At 44.7% G+C, this 17,097-nt stretch overlaps 1 protein-coding gene across 1 annotated transcript in view; it reads left to right on the top strand.

Moving 5' to 3' along the window:
- The window catches only part of LOC311247380 (bromodomain adjacent to zinc finger domain protein 2B-like), a 74,767-nt gene that overhangs the window by 8,466 nt on the left and 49,204 nt on the right, over positions 1–17,097 (top strand). The window contains 7 exon segments of the mRNA XM_084337757.1: positions 8,142–8,898; positions 9,373–9,645; positions 11,224–11,284; positions 13,712–13,820; positions 15,879–15,969; positions 15,972–16,097; positions 16,987–17,079. Coding sequence (XP_084193883.1) covers positions 8,142–8,898; positions 9,373–9,645; positions 11,224–11,284; positions 13,712–13,820; positions 15,879–15,969; positions 15,972–16,097; positions 16,987–17,079 — 1,510 coding nt within the window.

The following is a 17,097-nucleotide window of genomic DNA, read 5'->3' as shown; positions in this document are numbered from 1 at the left end:
ATTGCATCCTTTGTTTTTGTCACTATCTTTCGTCATTGCATCTCCAAATAAATTATTTTGAGCAGACCTGTCCATGGTGCTGAATCTTTAGACCGAAGTTAGGCACTGTGCCAGTGAGAAAGTTGTATTTAATTTAGTTAATTAAGAGAATAGAACCCACATTATCATATACTCTATATATATAATAATACTAACTAGACAATTCCGCAGGGGAAATTGTGAAAGTGTGGATGATGCCTGTGCACCGCCGGCCAACGGGAGAGGGTCTGTATTGTCTTTATGACAAACGGTTCAAAAGTTACAAAAGAGGTGGTTGCTAGGGTGTTATAGCTGGTTGCTAGGGTGTTTCTAGGTGGTTGCTAGGGTGTTATAGCTGATTGCTAGGGTGTTTCTAGGTGGTTGCTAGGGGGTTTCTAGGTGGTTGCTAGGGTGTTATAGCTGGTTGCTAGGGTGTTTCTAGCTGGTTGCTAGGGTGTTTCTAGGTGGTTGCTAGGGTGTTATAGGTGGTTGCTAGGGTGTTTATAGGTGGTTGCTAGGGTATTTCTAGGTGGTTGCTATGGGTGTTCTATGTGGTTGCTAGGGTGTTTCTAGGTGGGTGCTAGGGTGTTATAGGTGGTTGCTAGGGTGTTTCTAGGTGGTTGCTAGGGTGTTTCTAGGTGGTTGCTAGGGTGTTATAGGTGGTTGCTAGGTTGTTATAGGTGGTTGCTAGGGTGTTATAGGTGGTTGCTAGGGTGTTTCTACGTGGTTGCTAGGGTATTTCTAGGTGGTTGCTAGGGTGTTTCTAGGTGGTTGCTAGGGTGTTTCTAGGTGGTTGCTAGGGTATTATAGCTGGTTGCTAGGGTGTTTCTAGGTGGTTGCTCGGGTGTCTAATGTAAGTGGTATAGTTAAAGGGTTAACCCACTGTATAGAGGTCATGGCTAACATCCACCAATGAATTCAAAGGATACACAAAAGGGGAGGGGCCGAACCATGGGGGCATGGTCAACATAGACCAATGAAAGAGGATATCCCTACTGAGTACAATGGCACAACCCGCAAGTCTCTACGACAAACGGTTCAAAAGATACAAAAAGGTGTCGTGGCCTAAGGATCAAGGGTCCCCTGAAGGGGGAGGGGCCGAACCATGGGGGCGTGGTCAACATAGACCAATGAAAGAGGATATCCCTACTGAGTACAATAGCACAACCCGCAAGTCTCTACGACAAACGTTCAAAAGATACAAAAAGGGGGAGCGGCCTAAGGATCAAGGGTTAATCCCCTGAAGGGGGAGGAGCCGAACCATGAGGGCGTGGTCAACATAGACCAATGAAAGAGGATATCCCTACTGATTATGATGTCATAATAGAACATTCTAGAACATTTGTGTATCTATTCAACAATTCTCTCAGAAGATCTCATTGTGCATCTTGAAACAGGATCATCTGTCCTGTTCAGACAGATAGACTAAACAACACATCCACAAAATGAAATGGAAAGGAAAGGTGAGTGTGACCTTAATATGAGCACTTGAAGGGTTATGTGAAGGGTTTTGTGCGATATTGTGTAATTCCGTCGACAATTGTGGCCTGGGTGGCGATCGGAAAACAAGGGAAGGAACGGTAAAAAATCTGATTTTAGCTAGAGTGGAGAGCCCATTCGTGTCTATGTGGAGCATGACTTTCAAAGAAATGGTCATAAGTTGAAATAGAAATGTCCAATTCCATTTATTTTTCTTTTGTGAGCGAGGGCACAGTCGTGTCATCGTTTTGATGTGTTGTTTTTATTATCTACGTCCAAAATTGAGATCACTGTCGCAATTTACAAAAGGTGATGGTAAAACAAAAAAATGCAGCTTCTACACTCTAGTTCTGCCATTCATTCCTTATGGACCAAAATGTCCCGTTTAAAGTCGCCTTGTAGCCAAACGGTGCAGTGAAACTTTCCAAAAAGTAATTAGCAACTCGAGTTGGACCAAGGCGGCCATTTGATACCTTACACGTACGTGTATGTGGTGCGAAAGCTCTGGGAGGAGTTAGCAGACAAAAATCGGCGGAATAAATAAAGAATAATAAAGAGTATAGATGATTCAGATTCAGATTCCTTTATTAAGCCATTTGTGTAAAAACACATTGGTAATTGTTGCAGCAATAGTGTATGCATTTTTTCCTTTCTTTTTTCACAGTAAACGACAACACCAACACAGACACAGGACAAGAAACAGTGCAGTGGAGGATTAATCAATAAAATACATATATATATATAAAGTGAAGAGTGCAGAGTTCCAGTAAGGACTAGTGCAGTGCAGTCAGTGTCATTGTGCCAGTGTCACTTGGGGGCAGAGGGGGGGTCACCCACACTAATACACGTTTCATTGACCGTCTTTCCAGCGTCTACTTCTCATGGACCTGACGAAACGTTATAAATTAAAAGTTTATTATGGAGCATAATGAGTGTGCAGGTTCTATTCTCTTTATTGTGATTATTACCTAACCAAGCACCCAAAGGAGTGATGTGCTTTGGGGGGACTATAGCATTGCCCCACGCTACGATCCAGGCATCTAAACCGTCTTTTTAAGATGCCAAATGTGGCTTGCAGTTCAATGTGATTTACATAATAAAGACATAATAAAACAAGCAGCAAGAGCAATGCATAACACAAATACAATTGCAGCATGATGCAAAATCTAAATCTCGTTACAAAATCAATCAATTAATAGCGCTGACAACATTGGGGAACGTTAAATAACAACATTTAAATAATAAATAAGATTGCATGGGATCTGTGGGTGACTGGCTCAATATCATCCTTGATTTCATCGAGTAGATCAAGAATTGCTTGAGCTGGCAAACTGTGTCTCTGGATGATTTCGGTCTTGCTTAAATCAAAAAGTGATATTCTCCTTAGAAATATTCGTTCACGAAATCATTATTATGATGCCTTCGCCTGGCAACAATTACTGCTGCCATGATCACCTGAGACGCTGGCAATGACACCCCTTTATAAATGCGCTTAGTTACCACCAAATCTCTCAAGATGTAAATAGCGTCGCTTTAACTGCGTGGTGCAATTAGCGCCGATCTTTGTGAATTGGGAGTGTTTTTGGACGAGGCTCATTTGCATAGAAAGGGACACATGTTCCGCCCATATTACCTCATTAAAATACCCGCAAATACCACTGATGCACCGAGATGCAATGCTGATGGCAACGCAATTACCACCGCATTTCACCCTTTGCGCTTGTTTTGTCAATAGCAAACTGTGTTTCAGAGCTATTTTCACCGGCATAGCGTCAGAAAAAGCCATGCAATTCCTTTGTGAATTCGCCCTTAAGGCTTTCCCTGTCAAGCAGATTGGCCTTTCTAGCCAAAAACTTGGTGCAGGCATTTACTTTACCCAGCACCTGTAAACCCATTCCCTCCTCCCCCAGACTGTCATCCAGCATACAGCCCAGGTACTTCACGGCTGTTCTCGCTGCTATGGCCTCTGACCCTACCTTGAGTTCAGGAGCCTTATTTAATCTGGGCTTAGATCCAAACAAAATAGACTCTGTTTTACCTGTTTGAAGTGAGAGCCTATTGTCAGACAGCCAATTGTTAACCTTAGAGTGACTTAGAGAGTTCCTCTCCTAGCATTCTTTGGAGCATAATCAGATCCTTACGTGAGATGAGCAAAGCTGAATCATCTGCAAATAAGAATAAATGACAAGAAAATGCATATAATCTATGTAAAATAGAAATAGCACGGTGGCACAGCACTGCTGCCTCACAGCAAGAAGGTCCTGGGTTTGAACCCCAGCAGGGGGCCTTTCTGTGTGGATTTTGCATGTCCATATTATTTATTTTTACAACATCAAATGCGTAATTTTTTATCGTACAAATATTGTCATTTTTTTTTTTTTTATGATTAATTAATTCCAAGGAGGCCTGTAGAGGCCACTATGATTCCTCCCAAATAAAGCCCTTAAGAACACGGAGCACAACAGTCTGTCAAGTTAAGACTGCTCTTCAGCGCTCCTAAATCCTGCTCTTAGTCAGGGCCGAATCCAAGCTTAGGGACGGTTGGGGAATCCCAAAATCGGCCCTAAGATGTCTTAAATGGCCCTAAGAGCAAATGTTTTGCCCCGAAGTCCGTTGGAGAATGAGACCCATTGACCTCTACCCTCTGGTCCCTGTCTGTCAGATATAGAATTCATATAGAAGATTTTCCTTGCCAACATATTCTGACATCTGTTTATCTGGCATGAACTAGCAAATACATAAACAAATAAAAACTGAAAATAACTTCAAACAAACTCAAGGCTTAGCATTGATCCCTAGCCTACAATACTGACATGTTTCTTTTATTTTCAGGAATATCAACATGTCCATATTATCAGGTAGAATCTGGGATCTTTGGGCATTCACAATGTCCTCTGCTGTAGAAAACAACTCTTTCACTTGGTACAGACTTACCTGGGACAGGGGCAAAGCAGTGGGTAAAATCCAGCATTTTCTTTCCACCACTATGCTATGCTGGTGGAAATTCCACCAGAGGACAGCTAGTGAGTGAACTAGAGGTGTCTTTGCTGTCAATTTCAGCCTCAATCCCACTGTCGGGCCGTGCGTCTACTAGTTCAGTAGAAGAGTCCCCGAGGAGATCTTCCTGTGCTCTCTTCTTGGGAGGAGGAGGCTGTTCTGTGTCTGTTAGGTCACCAGGCTGAGGCGGTGGTACCACTGGCCACTGGTGGCACCCGCTCCCCTCTCTCCTGCTTCATCCACACTGACAGGGCTCTGTAAATAGCATTAGAGGTCATTGTGTTTCTGGTCTCATCTTGAGAGTGCAAGCCATGCAATTTATACCTGAATACACACACACACACACACACACACACACACACACTTACATCAAAGCTGAGTTTGAGAAATCTCTCTCTCTCTCTCTCTCTCTCTCTCTCTCTCTCTCTCTCTCTCTCTCTCTCTCTCTCTCTCTCTCTCTCTCTCTCTCTCTCTCTCTCTCACACACACACACACACACACACACACACACACACACACACACACACACACACACACACACTTACATCAAAGTTGAGCTCAGTGAGAAATCTCTCTCTCTCTCTCAGTCGATCCTTGAGTAAACTAAGTGTGGTAATGAATAATGCGTGTAGTCCTTACCTTTTGGGTTCAGCTCCCTCCATACATCCATCGTTCCCATTTCTGGCATTAGGGCCCTTATTTTCCTAATTAAAGATGTGTTGTGGTTTGGGTTTGTTCCTGTTGTGTCTAATTTAGGGTTTAACCTCTTTAATATTTAGATCCCCGCCCACCAATCAGAATTCTCTGTTTCCTTGGCCATCAGATCAAACAAAACGGAGGTGCATGGATATTTAGTATCGTCACATCATCACCCCGTCTAATTTCCCTCTAATCAAACTGTACCTTCCTTCTTCATCCTCCATTTCTGCTGTGTTCATAATTGACCCGAGTTCAGTAAGTGATGCCTTGCGTTGTATAGTAATCCAGGCTGGATTACTGTAACGCACTTCTCATCGGGATTCCTAGCAAGAGTCTCCAGAGGCTCCAATACATTCAGAACAGCGCTGCTGGGATCCTGATGAGGGTGCGTAAACACGACCACATCACACCCATCCTCCACTCACTTCACTGGCTCCCCATCACCACCCGGACTGAATACAAAATATCCCTTCTGACCCATCAATGCATCCACGGAAATGCCCCCCCCCCCCCCACCCCCCTACCTCAAAGATCTCCTCACCCCAGAACCCTCCACCCGTAACCTTCGCTCCGCCAACACAAACCGCCTCCTTCCCCCCAGGACCAAGCTCCGCACCATGGGCGACCGGGCCTTCTGCTCGGCTGCTCCTCGCCTGTGGAACGCCCTCCCTGACTACCTGAGAGCACCGCAGACCACTGCTTCCTTTAAAAGACGACTTAAAACATACATCTTCACGAAAGCCTTCCCTTAGTTTTAACCTTTTTATACATGCCTTGTGTGTTTTATCCCTTTTTTTATGCTTTTATGTCTTGTTTTTTAATTGCCTATGTTTTTAAAGTCTGTTTTTACTCTGTAGCACTCTGAGATTTGGTTTCCAAATATAGAGTGCACTATAAATCGAATGTATTATTATTATTATTATTATTATTATTATTATTATTATTATTATTATTATTATTATTATTATTATTATTATTATACACCAAAGCAAAACATTTTCAGATCTCGACCCGAGGCCCTCATCTTCATCTCATAGTCCGACCATGCAAAGTATTTATCCAAAATTGTTCCTTCAAAATAAGAAATAAACACTCTTAGAAGTCTGGAAGCGGATTTCATCCGGCTTCAACACCCTTTTTGCCTCAGCATACCCCTTTCTCTGTCTGATGATGTCTTAAGCGCAGTCATGGTCTAGACATTTTCCCTTGTAGAGAAATCCCTTCTCTTTCCATGCCATCTTTATAACCTCCTCTTTGGTTCTATAGCTCAAGAATTTGACCAGTATAGATCTGGGTGGTCGGTCTACTTTCTGCCCCATTGCACGTTGTATGTTTAGTTGTGTCGGAATCCCCAGGCCCTCTCTCATCATAAGTTTCTCCACAAAATCAATCGTCGAGCCTCCATTTTGTTCCCTCACCTCACCTCCTTCAATCCTTCCCTCCGCTTCTTTTGATCTCTCTCCCAAACCTTTTATTTTCCCATCCATCTTTTCCAATCCTCCTCCTCCTCCTGATTTCCACTCTGAAGTCGCCCCCGTCTCTTGTTTCAGCCGTCTCAAGTCCCTCGATGCCGATATCGCTAATGTCTCCATCCGATCCAACAATATATCTCGCTCTCTCGCTGTACTGTACGTTCTACCCTCTCGGCTCAATTCCCGGAGCTCCTCCTCGCTCTCTCTTGCCTCTGCCCCAGCGGTGATGGGAGACCTCGTGGTCCTGCTCTTCCTCCTGCTCCTTCCTCCCCCTCACCTCTCTCCAGGCATCTCTTCATCCAAATCAATCCTCCGACTCGTGAATGTCCTACAGTATCTCCACGTTTCACGCTTTTCTTGAGTTTGATAGAATTGCTCAATGTTTTTCCCGGGAACTCCGCTAAAAACACTTGTCTACCCCCATACTGCCGCTAACCGGAAGTCTCGTTAATAATGTGTTTCTATACCACATCGTCCTTGTTTTGGATAGGCTTGCTTCACGGACTGGCTGCTTTGAGACAGAGAATGTGCATTTTGGCTGATTTGGTTTGCTCCCCTTGCTGTGGAGCTTGGCCTGTTGATGTAAAGGTCATGCTTTGAGCCCCATTACCCTGCTAAAGTAGACGGGATGCAGTTTACATACAGTACACACTACATGTTAGGGTATTCAGTCAATTTGAATTAAATTGTATTTAATTAACAGTAACAGTACTGACGTGTCTCTCCGCCTTCTACTAAGCATAAAAACGGTTTCTTCAAGAGGAATGCGAGTGATGTGTTATTATAATTGATAAGCTAAAATCCTAGGAGATCACCATTTTCTGTGGAAATTAATTCCCCCCCTTTCTGTTTTTCGCCAGCAGAGAGAGGTTTCCACAGAACCACATTCTGCTCTCATTCCCCTGGTGGTTTCACCACTCTTACTGTATTTCATGGTCTGTGAAATTGATTTGTTTCACTTCACATCACATCTAGTTGAATGTACACGCCAAAGCTGAACCTGTGTTTTCTTAAACACAGGTTGAACCAAACGGGCCATCGCTCCGTGTTAAAAAACAAAAGCCAATCACACTGTGGAAGCCCAGATGCACGGAGAATGAGCCAGGGAGTAATTACAATTTTTAGAGGGATACTCCAAGTCTCACTCCAAGGCTTGGCCAAGGAGAATGCCTTTGGTTATTGTATGTTATGTTGTCTTTGTTCCCTAGGATGGGGCTTAGGCACACAGTTAGCTGTACAATCGTGAGCCATTGTGGCTTTTGTCACCTGCTCAAACAATCAGCAGTGATGCAAATTGACAGCTAGAGCAATTACACTTTGTCCCTTTTCTTTTCTAATTTCTCCCCTCTTCTTCACCCCTCCTCCTCCTCCCCGTCTCTTCTCTCTCTCTCTCTCTCTCTCTCTCTCTCTCTCTCTCTCTCTCTCTCTCTCTCTCTCTCTCTCCCTCTCTCTCTCTCTCTCTCTCTCTCTCTACAGTCTCTTCTGTCCCAGGGGCAGATGTTCCCAGCTGATCTGAAGAAGCAGCAGCAGGGGCCAAACAAGACCCCGAGGAGGACGTCCGTGTCTTCGCTGCCCCTGGCCCCCACCCCTCCGCTGCCCCAGAACAATCACTCCAACCTCTTCCTCTCCAGTGCCCTTCTGGGGCTCCCCGAACCCCACCACCCAAACGGAGTCATCCAAAGCACCCCTCAGGACGCGCCACTGGCCCTCATCACCAAACCTCGCAAGGACTCCGCCGACCCCGGAGCCATGCCTGTTAACCTGAGCACGGGCGGCAATAGGTCCCACGCGGCCCCCCAGGCGGGGCCCGCGGCGCGGCCCCCGACTACCTCACCCTACGCCTCCGCCGCGGGGCACGGATCTAGGAAAAGCAAGACACCCAGGGTTAAGGGACAGGCGGCGGCAGGCCTGGGGCTGGCCCAGGGACTCATACAGGGACTGGGTCAGGGACAGGGACACATGGACCCCATGGCCGCCTGGAAGGGCTTCTCCCAGAACCACCTGGTTCAGTCTCTGGTGGACCTGTTTCGCGGCGGGGAGGCCGGCCTCGGGATACCCGGAGTCGGAATTCCCGGAGTCGGAATTCCCGGAGTCGGAATTCCCGGCATTTGTGTCCCCATGGCCGGTCTCCCTGCCAACAGGGAATCTGACGACTCCGGGGACGACGATGAGGATGAGGACGATGACCTTGAGGACGAGGAAGACGAGGAGGACACGGATGACAGCTTGTCAGGTTGGTCATCTGGTCTGATTTCACTGGTGATGATGATGAACAAAGGGTCAATTACCGCCATTAAGAAATGTGTTTGAAATCCACTGAAAACATGCGGGGGCGACAGTGGCTCTGGAGGTAGAGCAGTCGTCTGGTAATCCGGATGTTCCTGGTTCGATTCCCGCTCCTCCCGGGCAGCGTGTCGAAGTGTCCTTGAGCAAGACATATTTAACCCCTAATTGCTCCAGATGAGCAGGTTGGCATCTTGCATGGCTGCCTCCGCCGTCGGTGTGTGAATGTGTGAGTGAATGGGTCAAATGTGAGGAACAAATTGTAAAGCGCTTTGGATAAAAACGCTATATAAAAATGCAGCCATTTACATTGTCCTGTTGTCTAATCACCTTTGATTTATCTGAATGATACGAGCGCACGGACATTGACACAGTGCGGAATGACAGGCCGCTTAACCCGCTTGTGTTTCGATTACCCTTTCAGAGTCTGACAGCAACTCGGACAGCGACATCTCCGGGAAGAAAGTGAAGGAGCTGAAGCTGCCGCCGTCGGGGGCGTCGTCCAGGAAGGAGAAGTCCCCGCTCAAGCTAACCAAAGGCCCGCCTCTACTGAGCACCTCAACCAATCACACAGCCACCAGCTGCTCGCCACTCAACCTCCAGGTCATCAAGACCCCTGCCACTGTCACCAGCTCCAGTGCCTTGGCCTATCACAGCTCCCCTGCCTCTTCCTCCTACACCCTGACCACACCTCCAGGTGAAGACGCTTAAAAGACCTGCATTGTGCATAATCAGACACAAGAAATATTGCTACAGAATGGAATTATGATTTCATGTGTTCTTTGTACTGTATTTTGAGTGACAGTATGGGATGAGACGATGGTTATTGCCCATCAGAGTCCTACTCTTCAAGAACCATGGTTTATATTTGTTGTAGTGTTCGGTGACAGTTGTCTTTTTTCTTTGAATTATATTTGTATTAATATTTTCAGAAATGTTAACAAAACAAAACAACTTAAACAAATCTAAAGACATTGAACCCAAAAGAAAGACAAAGGAGAACACAATATAAAAAAATAAATAAAAAATCTAAGAAAAATACAGACAAGCAGCTGCTTCAATTTTCAATTCTGTGGGGCAACCAAGCTCTCCTTCAAGTACTCCACAAATGGACTCTGTACCTTCCCAAACGTATACAAGGATCCCCGTACTGTGAGTACTCAATTTCTCAAGCTTCTTCCAGTGAAGAAGGATCAGTCTCTCTGCTAGCAATGTCTCAAAACACATTTTGTTATCTGGAGTTTAGTTCCAGAGAGATTCTCATTATTTCCCCCTCTTAGCCAGATCCTATGATAGCCAAAAATAACCATCATGGGATCTGGCTGAATTTCCCTTTCTAAGACCTCCGACAGTGTTTTTGAAGATTGAACTCCGGTAAGTGGACAGGTCTGTCCTCCTGTCCTCCTGTGAAAGATATTTAGAAAGAGACAGTGGACTGTATCTTTTAAGTATTTAGAGCAAGCCCTCTGCTCTTGATAGCAGAGAGTATGCCACCATCCTCAGTCGACTGGGAAGAGGGGGTGTTATTTTTAGTCAGGCAGGAGGAAGACAGTTGGTTATACTGGCTTAACCAGGGCTCCGAGTTGACTGATAACTTGTTTGGCACGGCAAAGGGAGGTACATTTCCGCCGCTGTGAGATTAGCCGGCGCAGGGAAAGGAGGACACGCGTGTTTAGCTTGCCAGGAATGTTCCAGAAGGCATTCCAGTCCGTCCCTCAGTCCTTCACTCGTTTTCTTTTCCTCTCCTGCCTGTCGTCAGTGAAGTGGCTTTTGTGTTGGTTTCTTGGCCAAAAGATGACTTTTCTTTTTATATGCCTAAAGTGTATAGCTACACACAGTACATAGCTACATACATAGCTGTATGTACTTATATGTATGTATCTTATTCATATGTTTGTGCTTTGTATGTGTGTGTGTGTCTCCATGTGTGCGTGTGTCTGTGCGTGCATACTGTACGTGTGTGCCTGTGTGTGTGTGTGTGTGTGTGTGTGTGTGTGTGTGTGTGTGTGTGTGTGTGTGTGTGTGTGTGTGTGTGTGTGTGTGTGTGTGTGTGTGTGTGTGTGTGTGTGTGTGTGTGTGTGTGTGTGTGTGTGTGTGTGTGTGTGTGTGTGTGTGTGTGTGTGTGTGTGTGTGTGTGTGTGTGTGTGTGTGTGTGTGCTCTCTGCCCTGAGTGGGGCGTCTGGATGATTCTTATTGGTTGCTGGTACAGTAATGGTGGTGTTCTCAGTGATATGTTGTGCTGTGAAGCTGACATCTGGTGTCTATCTCTCCATAGGCCTCGGGAAGAGGAAGAGGGTGATGGATGAGAAGGAGCTAATGATTCCTCTGGAGCTGGGGTACGTACTGTACAGTCCCGTACTGTAGTATACTGTACTGTACTGTAGTACACTATACTATCCTGTACTGTAGTATACTGTACTGTCCTGTAGTATATACTGTACTGTACTATATTATACTGTACTGTACTGAAGTATACAGCACTGTACTGTAGTATACTGTACTGTACTGTAGTATACTGTACTGTATTGTAGTATACTGTACTGTACTGTAGTATACAGCACTGTACTGTAGTATACTGTACTGTACTGTAGTATACTGTACTGTATTGTAGTATACTGTACTGTACTGTAGTATACTGTACTGTACTGAAGTATACTGTACTGTACTATAGTATACTGTACTGTACTGAAGTATACAGTACTGTACTGTAGTATACTGTACTGTACTGTAGTACACTATACTATCCTGTACTGTAGTATACTGTACTGTCCTGTAGTATATACTGTACTGTACTATAGTATACTGTACTGTACTGAAGTATACAGTACTGTACTGTAGTATACTGTACTGTATTGTAGTATACTATACTATCCTGTACTGTACTGTAGTATACTGTACTGTCCTGTAGTATATACTGTACTGTAGTGTAGTATACACTGTACTGTACTATAGTATACTGTACTGTACTGAAGTATACTGTACTGCATTGTAGTATACTATACTATCCTGTACTGTAGTATACTGTACTGTCCTGTAGTATACTATAATGTACTGTACTGTGGTATACTATACTGTACTGTATTGTACTATAGTATACTGTACTGTAATGTAGTATACTATACTGTACTGTAGTATACTATAATGTACTGTAATGTAGTATACTGTACTGTATTGTAGTATACTATACTATCCTGTACTGTAGTATACTGTACTGTACTGTAGTATACTATACTGTACTGTACTGTAGTATAATGTACTGTCATGTAGTATATACTGTACTGTAGTATACTATACTGTACTGTAGTATATACTGTACTGTACTATATTATACTGTACTGTACTGAAGTATACTGTACTGTACTATAGTATACTGTACTGTACTGAAGTATACAGTACTGTACTGTAGTATACTGTACTGTATTGTAGTATACTATACTACCCTGTACTGTAGTATACTGTACTGTCCTGTAGTATATACTGTACTGTAGTATACTATAATGGACTGTACTGTGGTATACTATACTGTACTGTATTGTACTATAGTATACTGTACTGTAATGTAGTATAATATACTGTACTGTAGTATACTATAATGTACTGTAATGTAGTATACTATAATGTACTGTAGTATACTGTATTGTACTGTACTGTAGTATATACTGTACTTTACTGTAGTATACTATACGGTACTGTATTATACTGTATTGTACTGTAGTATACTGTATTGTACTGTAATACTGTACTGTATTGTACTGTAGTATACTGTACTGTATTGTACTGTAATACTGTACTGTATTGTACTGTAGTATACTGTACTGTACAGTAGTGTACTATACTGTACTGTAGTCTACTGTATTGTACTGTATAGTCTCTCTTGCGTAATAGGGATCCCATTTCGGAAAAATAATATGAACCGTAGTCAACGACAAATAAATGTTTTATCATGTTTGAATTGTGCCATGAATTACACATATGTTTGTCAATTTAAAAGTGTAATTGTCAGCTGGCTAACGTCACATTATAGCATCAAAAGCTACTTGTGAGTTAATCAACTTTCTTGACATCATATATTCATGGCACAACTCATACAGGATCAAAACAAGCGTCTCTCGTCGTCATTGACTACTGTACATATTTCTTCTGAAATAGGGTCCCATGGTGGAAGAGGAGGGACTTCATTAGGGACCTCATCACTTAATAAACCACCAACCCCTGCACATGCACAAAGACACAGAAGGCTCACACACACACACACACACACACACACACACACACACACACACACACACACACACACACACACACACACACACACACACACACACACACACACACACACACGCACACACACACACACACATTTGAATTATTTATTTATGCAAATGACCAAGCAGACAAGGGACATTGTAAACTCAGTGAGATATTCAGATGCCCTCAGAGGACAATCAGGTTGTTGGATATAACAGAATTAGACAGATGGCATGATAACATACAGTAACAGACCAGGCGACATTACTCATATACAGTACACTAACATGGGCCGTCTCACTATGTGGACGAGACATGTTGCTCTTCATTCACATCCTTGAAGATATAAAATGTGTTAGTGTACTACTGTATACTGAGTAACGTCGCCTGGTCTAAACCCCAGACACACACAATAAACACTTGATGCAGACCCCCCAACCCCCCCCCCCAACCCCCCCCCAATCATTAATCTAGTAATTTGTGTTTGTCTGTTAATTTCATATGTTAACATACAGGTGGCAGAGAGAAACGCGGATCAAAACAGTGGCTGGGAGGCCGCAGGGCGAGGTGGCATACTACACGCCGTGTGGCAAGAAGCTCAGACAGTACCCAGACGTGATGAAGGTACTGTGGCCTTGCGGGCACAGCGCCAGCTCACACAACCATGATGCCTAGGCAGCGTTCTGAGGCTAAACAGATGAGCTCTGCTGTAGCACTAGTATAGCCTGGAACCAAACCAACACGGGGCAGTATGGGGCCTCTGAGAAGAACGCATTTATCGCTAAAGATATTTCTGGAAGTAACTGTTGGCAACGCTGGCCATCCTAATTTGCCCTAACGAATGCTTAGCGCATCATGAGTTTTTGCAGTAGCGCTCTAGCGGCAAGCACCCCCCCCCCCCCCCCCCCCCTGTCTGTATGTATGTGCCCCCTTTTAGATTAATTTCTTGTTTCCCGTTGTCGCCCTGCTCTGCCGATCCCACCGTCCTCCGGGTCTGCTCCGTCAAATGCCACGGGCGTGTGCCCGGTTGCCACCACAAGAGAGCAAACTGGAGTGGAAAGACTCCAGCAGAACCACTGCACCACTCTGTAACACAGAGTCAGTGCTAGTCAGTGAGTGGGTACAGCTGAAAACCCAACATGACTGCAGATAACAGGGGGTCTGAGTTGTGCACCCCGGTTTTTCTCCCCCCCCAAGTGCTTTGTGTTGTTGTTTTGTTCCCTATAGCCGTGGTGATGATGGTTAGTAGAACAGATACACACCCACGTAAGACCCCGCCGCCCGCCGCTGTAGTCGCTACTCCCAGTTGCCTTTCAGTATCACACATTTTGCCATTTTTTCTCTGCCTGAATATTTTTGACCAACACCACTGATTATTTTCTCTTCTGTAGTATCTATCCAGAAATGGAATAAGTGGAATCACGCGCGATAATTTTAGCTTCGGTGCAAAGATAAGGGTTGGTGACTTCTATGAAGCCAGAGAAGGACCCCAGGTGACTGTCTTTTCATCTCTCTCTCTCACACACACACTCTCCCTCTCTCTCCTTATTCCCCGTTTTTATTTCCTTTCATCTTTTCATCTAGAGACAGGCAAAAGCCGTATGCAGCAGACGCTGTCAGGGCCGTGGGCCGTCGGCAGTAGGCCTCAGTAGCTCATAGTTCATAGCTCTCTCACTGTGCATGGAGATTTGTAATAATCAGCTGACATTACTTCCACAGGTGACCAGTCATGTTATGTCATGTTATGTGTCTGGGAAACAGAAAGCTACATTAGAGGGATGGCTGGTTGTGGAAGATTGGAAGCTGAGTAGAGTAGAGAGAGTAGGAACACAGAGAGGTGTGGTAACTAACTAACTAACTAACCAACTAACAAGCAAACATAGCTCAATAAAATAGAATCAGAGCTACATTGGAAAAGGATAGAAAATCTAATTTCATTTATCTTTTCACCAGCTTTTCATAGATCTTCTAATACACTGTAGCAAAAAGATTTACAGTAACAATTACAGCCATTGCAAGAATCTACCCCTCTGTTGAGTGCATAAAGTGCCCTATCTTGTAGGTGTCAGTTAGGTAGTTAGTTAGTTAGTTAGATAGTTCTGATTTTCTTAATATTTGTAGCTTTAGTGCTATTTGCTACTTATTGTACTAATGTGGATGTTGATGAGTAGAGTCCTTTCTCAACACAATCTGTACCGTTCTTCATACCAGTTCCGGGTTAGGTCAGCCACAAACCATTGCAAAGTCAGCTCCTGTCTGTACAAAGCTGACCGAAAGACGCAGCGCACACAAAGTAGAGTTCAGTTGTACAGAGAGGAGCTTGATCTTATTGACTTTGCATTGGTTTGTGGCCAACTAGCCCAGAGCTAGTGTGAGGAACAGCATGGATTGTGCTGAGAAAGGACTCTACTGTCCTAACATCATAATCGGTAAGTAGCAATTATTTAAAATAAATAAATAACTATCCCTCTAAGACAAATCTGTTCTTCTTAGTCACACACAGTATATGAGGAAACTTGTGGATTGCCTCGATTAACAACTCAGCTGTTGTCCACTCTCCTCTCCTATGCCACTCTCTACCGCCCCACCCCCCTCTCTCTCTCTCTCTCTCTCTCTCTCTCTCTCTCTCTCTCTCTCTCTCTCTCTCTCTCTCTCTCTCTCTCTCTCTCTCTCTCTCACTAGGGTTTGCAGTGGAGCCTGTTAAAGGAGGAAGATGTAATTCCTCGTATTCTGGCTATGGAAGGCCGGAGGGTCGCTCCCACTCGGACCGCCAGGTAGGGGCCGAGGCCTCCAAGGGCTCCAGACGGAGGAAGGGACGGCCCCCCAACGTGGGCGATCCGGTGGCCCCTGAAGGCCCTAGTCCCAGCGAGGTCAAACTGCTGCGTAAACTGGAGGCTCAAGGTTGGCAGTTGAAAATTAGCCCTTAATTATTATTGTTTGTCATTAAGCCAATTACCCATCATTTAACCGACAGGGGGCCACAGCTGGGAGTGGTTGGCGGTGACATTTGTAAATCTGAAGCCCTTTTAAAAACAAGGACACATGGTGTCATAGATGCGAAGCGTGTCTCGCAGGCCCCGGGGCTATAGAGCATCCATGTGGGGGAGCTGCGGTCTTATAGCGTGGTGTGGAGGCGGCTAGCTCGGGGGGGCCCTTTGCTCACTGATTTGCCAACGCAACACACACACACACACACACACACACACACACACACATGCACACGCACACACGCGTGATGTAGCAGTAACATTGCGCATCGACCCCTGATATTCAAATGGCAAATGGAGGAACACATGTCAGGGAAGTAAGCTCCCTCTCTCCTCCTTACGGATCACCAAATAGTCAATAACCAACTTAAATACTTAGCCAACCTATGAACGTGGCTCAGAATGTCAGTCAAATGTATGGTGTTCTACTGAATGTAATGATATTTCTACCCAGGAGCTTTCATACCGTGGTGTTGAGATGGTTAGCTCTGGGTGGGTGTTCTCTGTGTCGGCAAGTGGTGCACATGGTGATTGTTGTTGTTGAGATGTCATGCTTGTGGGACGCCACTAGGGGGCAGAGCGGGAGGGAACGTGTGAGTGACATTCCCGGTTATAGAGGTGCTTTGCATCTTAAATTTTTTTTAATAAAAAACACAAACATTTAATTGTATAACCTCTGTCTGTAGTGATACAAGAACATCCATGGCTATGAGGACGGACAATATTCAACACTCAACACAACATCTGAGACGGAGTACCTTGAACTTCCTCCCTAACTCTCTCTCTGTCTTCTCTTTGTGCAGAAATTGCCCGGCAGGCAGCTCAGATGAAGCTGATGAGGAAACTGGAGAAGCAGGCAATGGCACGAGCAGCCAAAGAGACCAGGAAACAGCAAGGTACAGTATACTCGCCCC

The sequence above is a fragment of the Notolepis coatsorum genome (genome assembly GCF_963971535.1).
Source record: "Notolepis coatsorum genome assembly, chromosome: 20".
NCBI classification, from domain to species: Eukaryota; Metazoa; Chordata; class Actinopteri; order Aulopiformes; family Paralepididae; genus Notolepis; species Notolepis coatsorum.
This window is presented reverse-complemented; position numbering and strand designations above follow the sequence as displayed.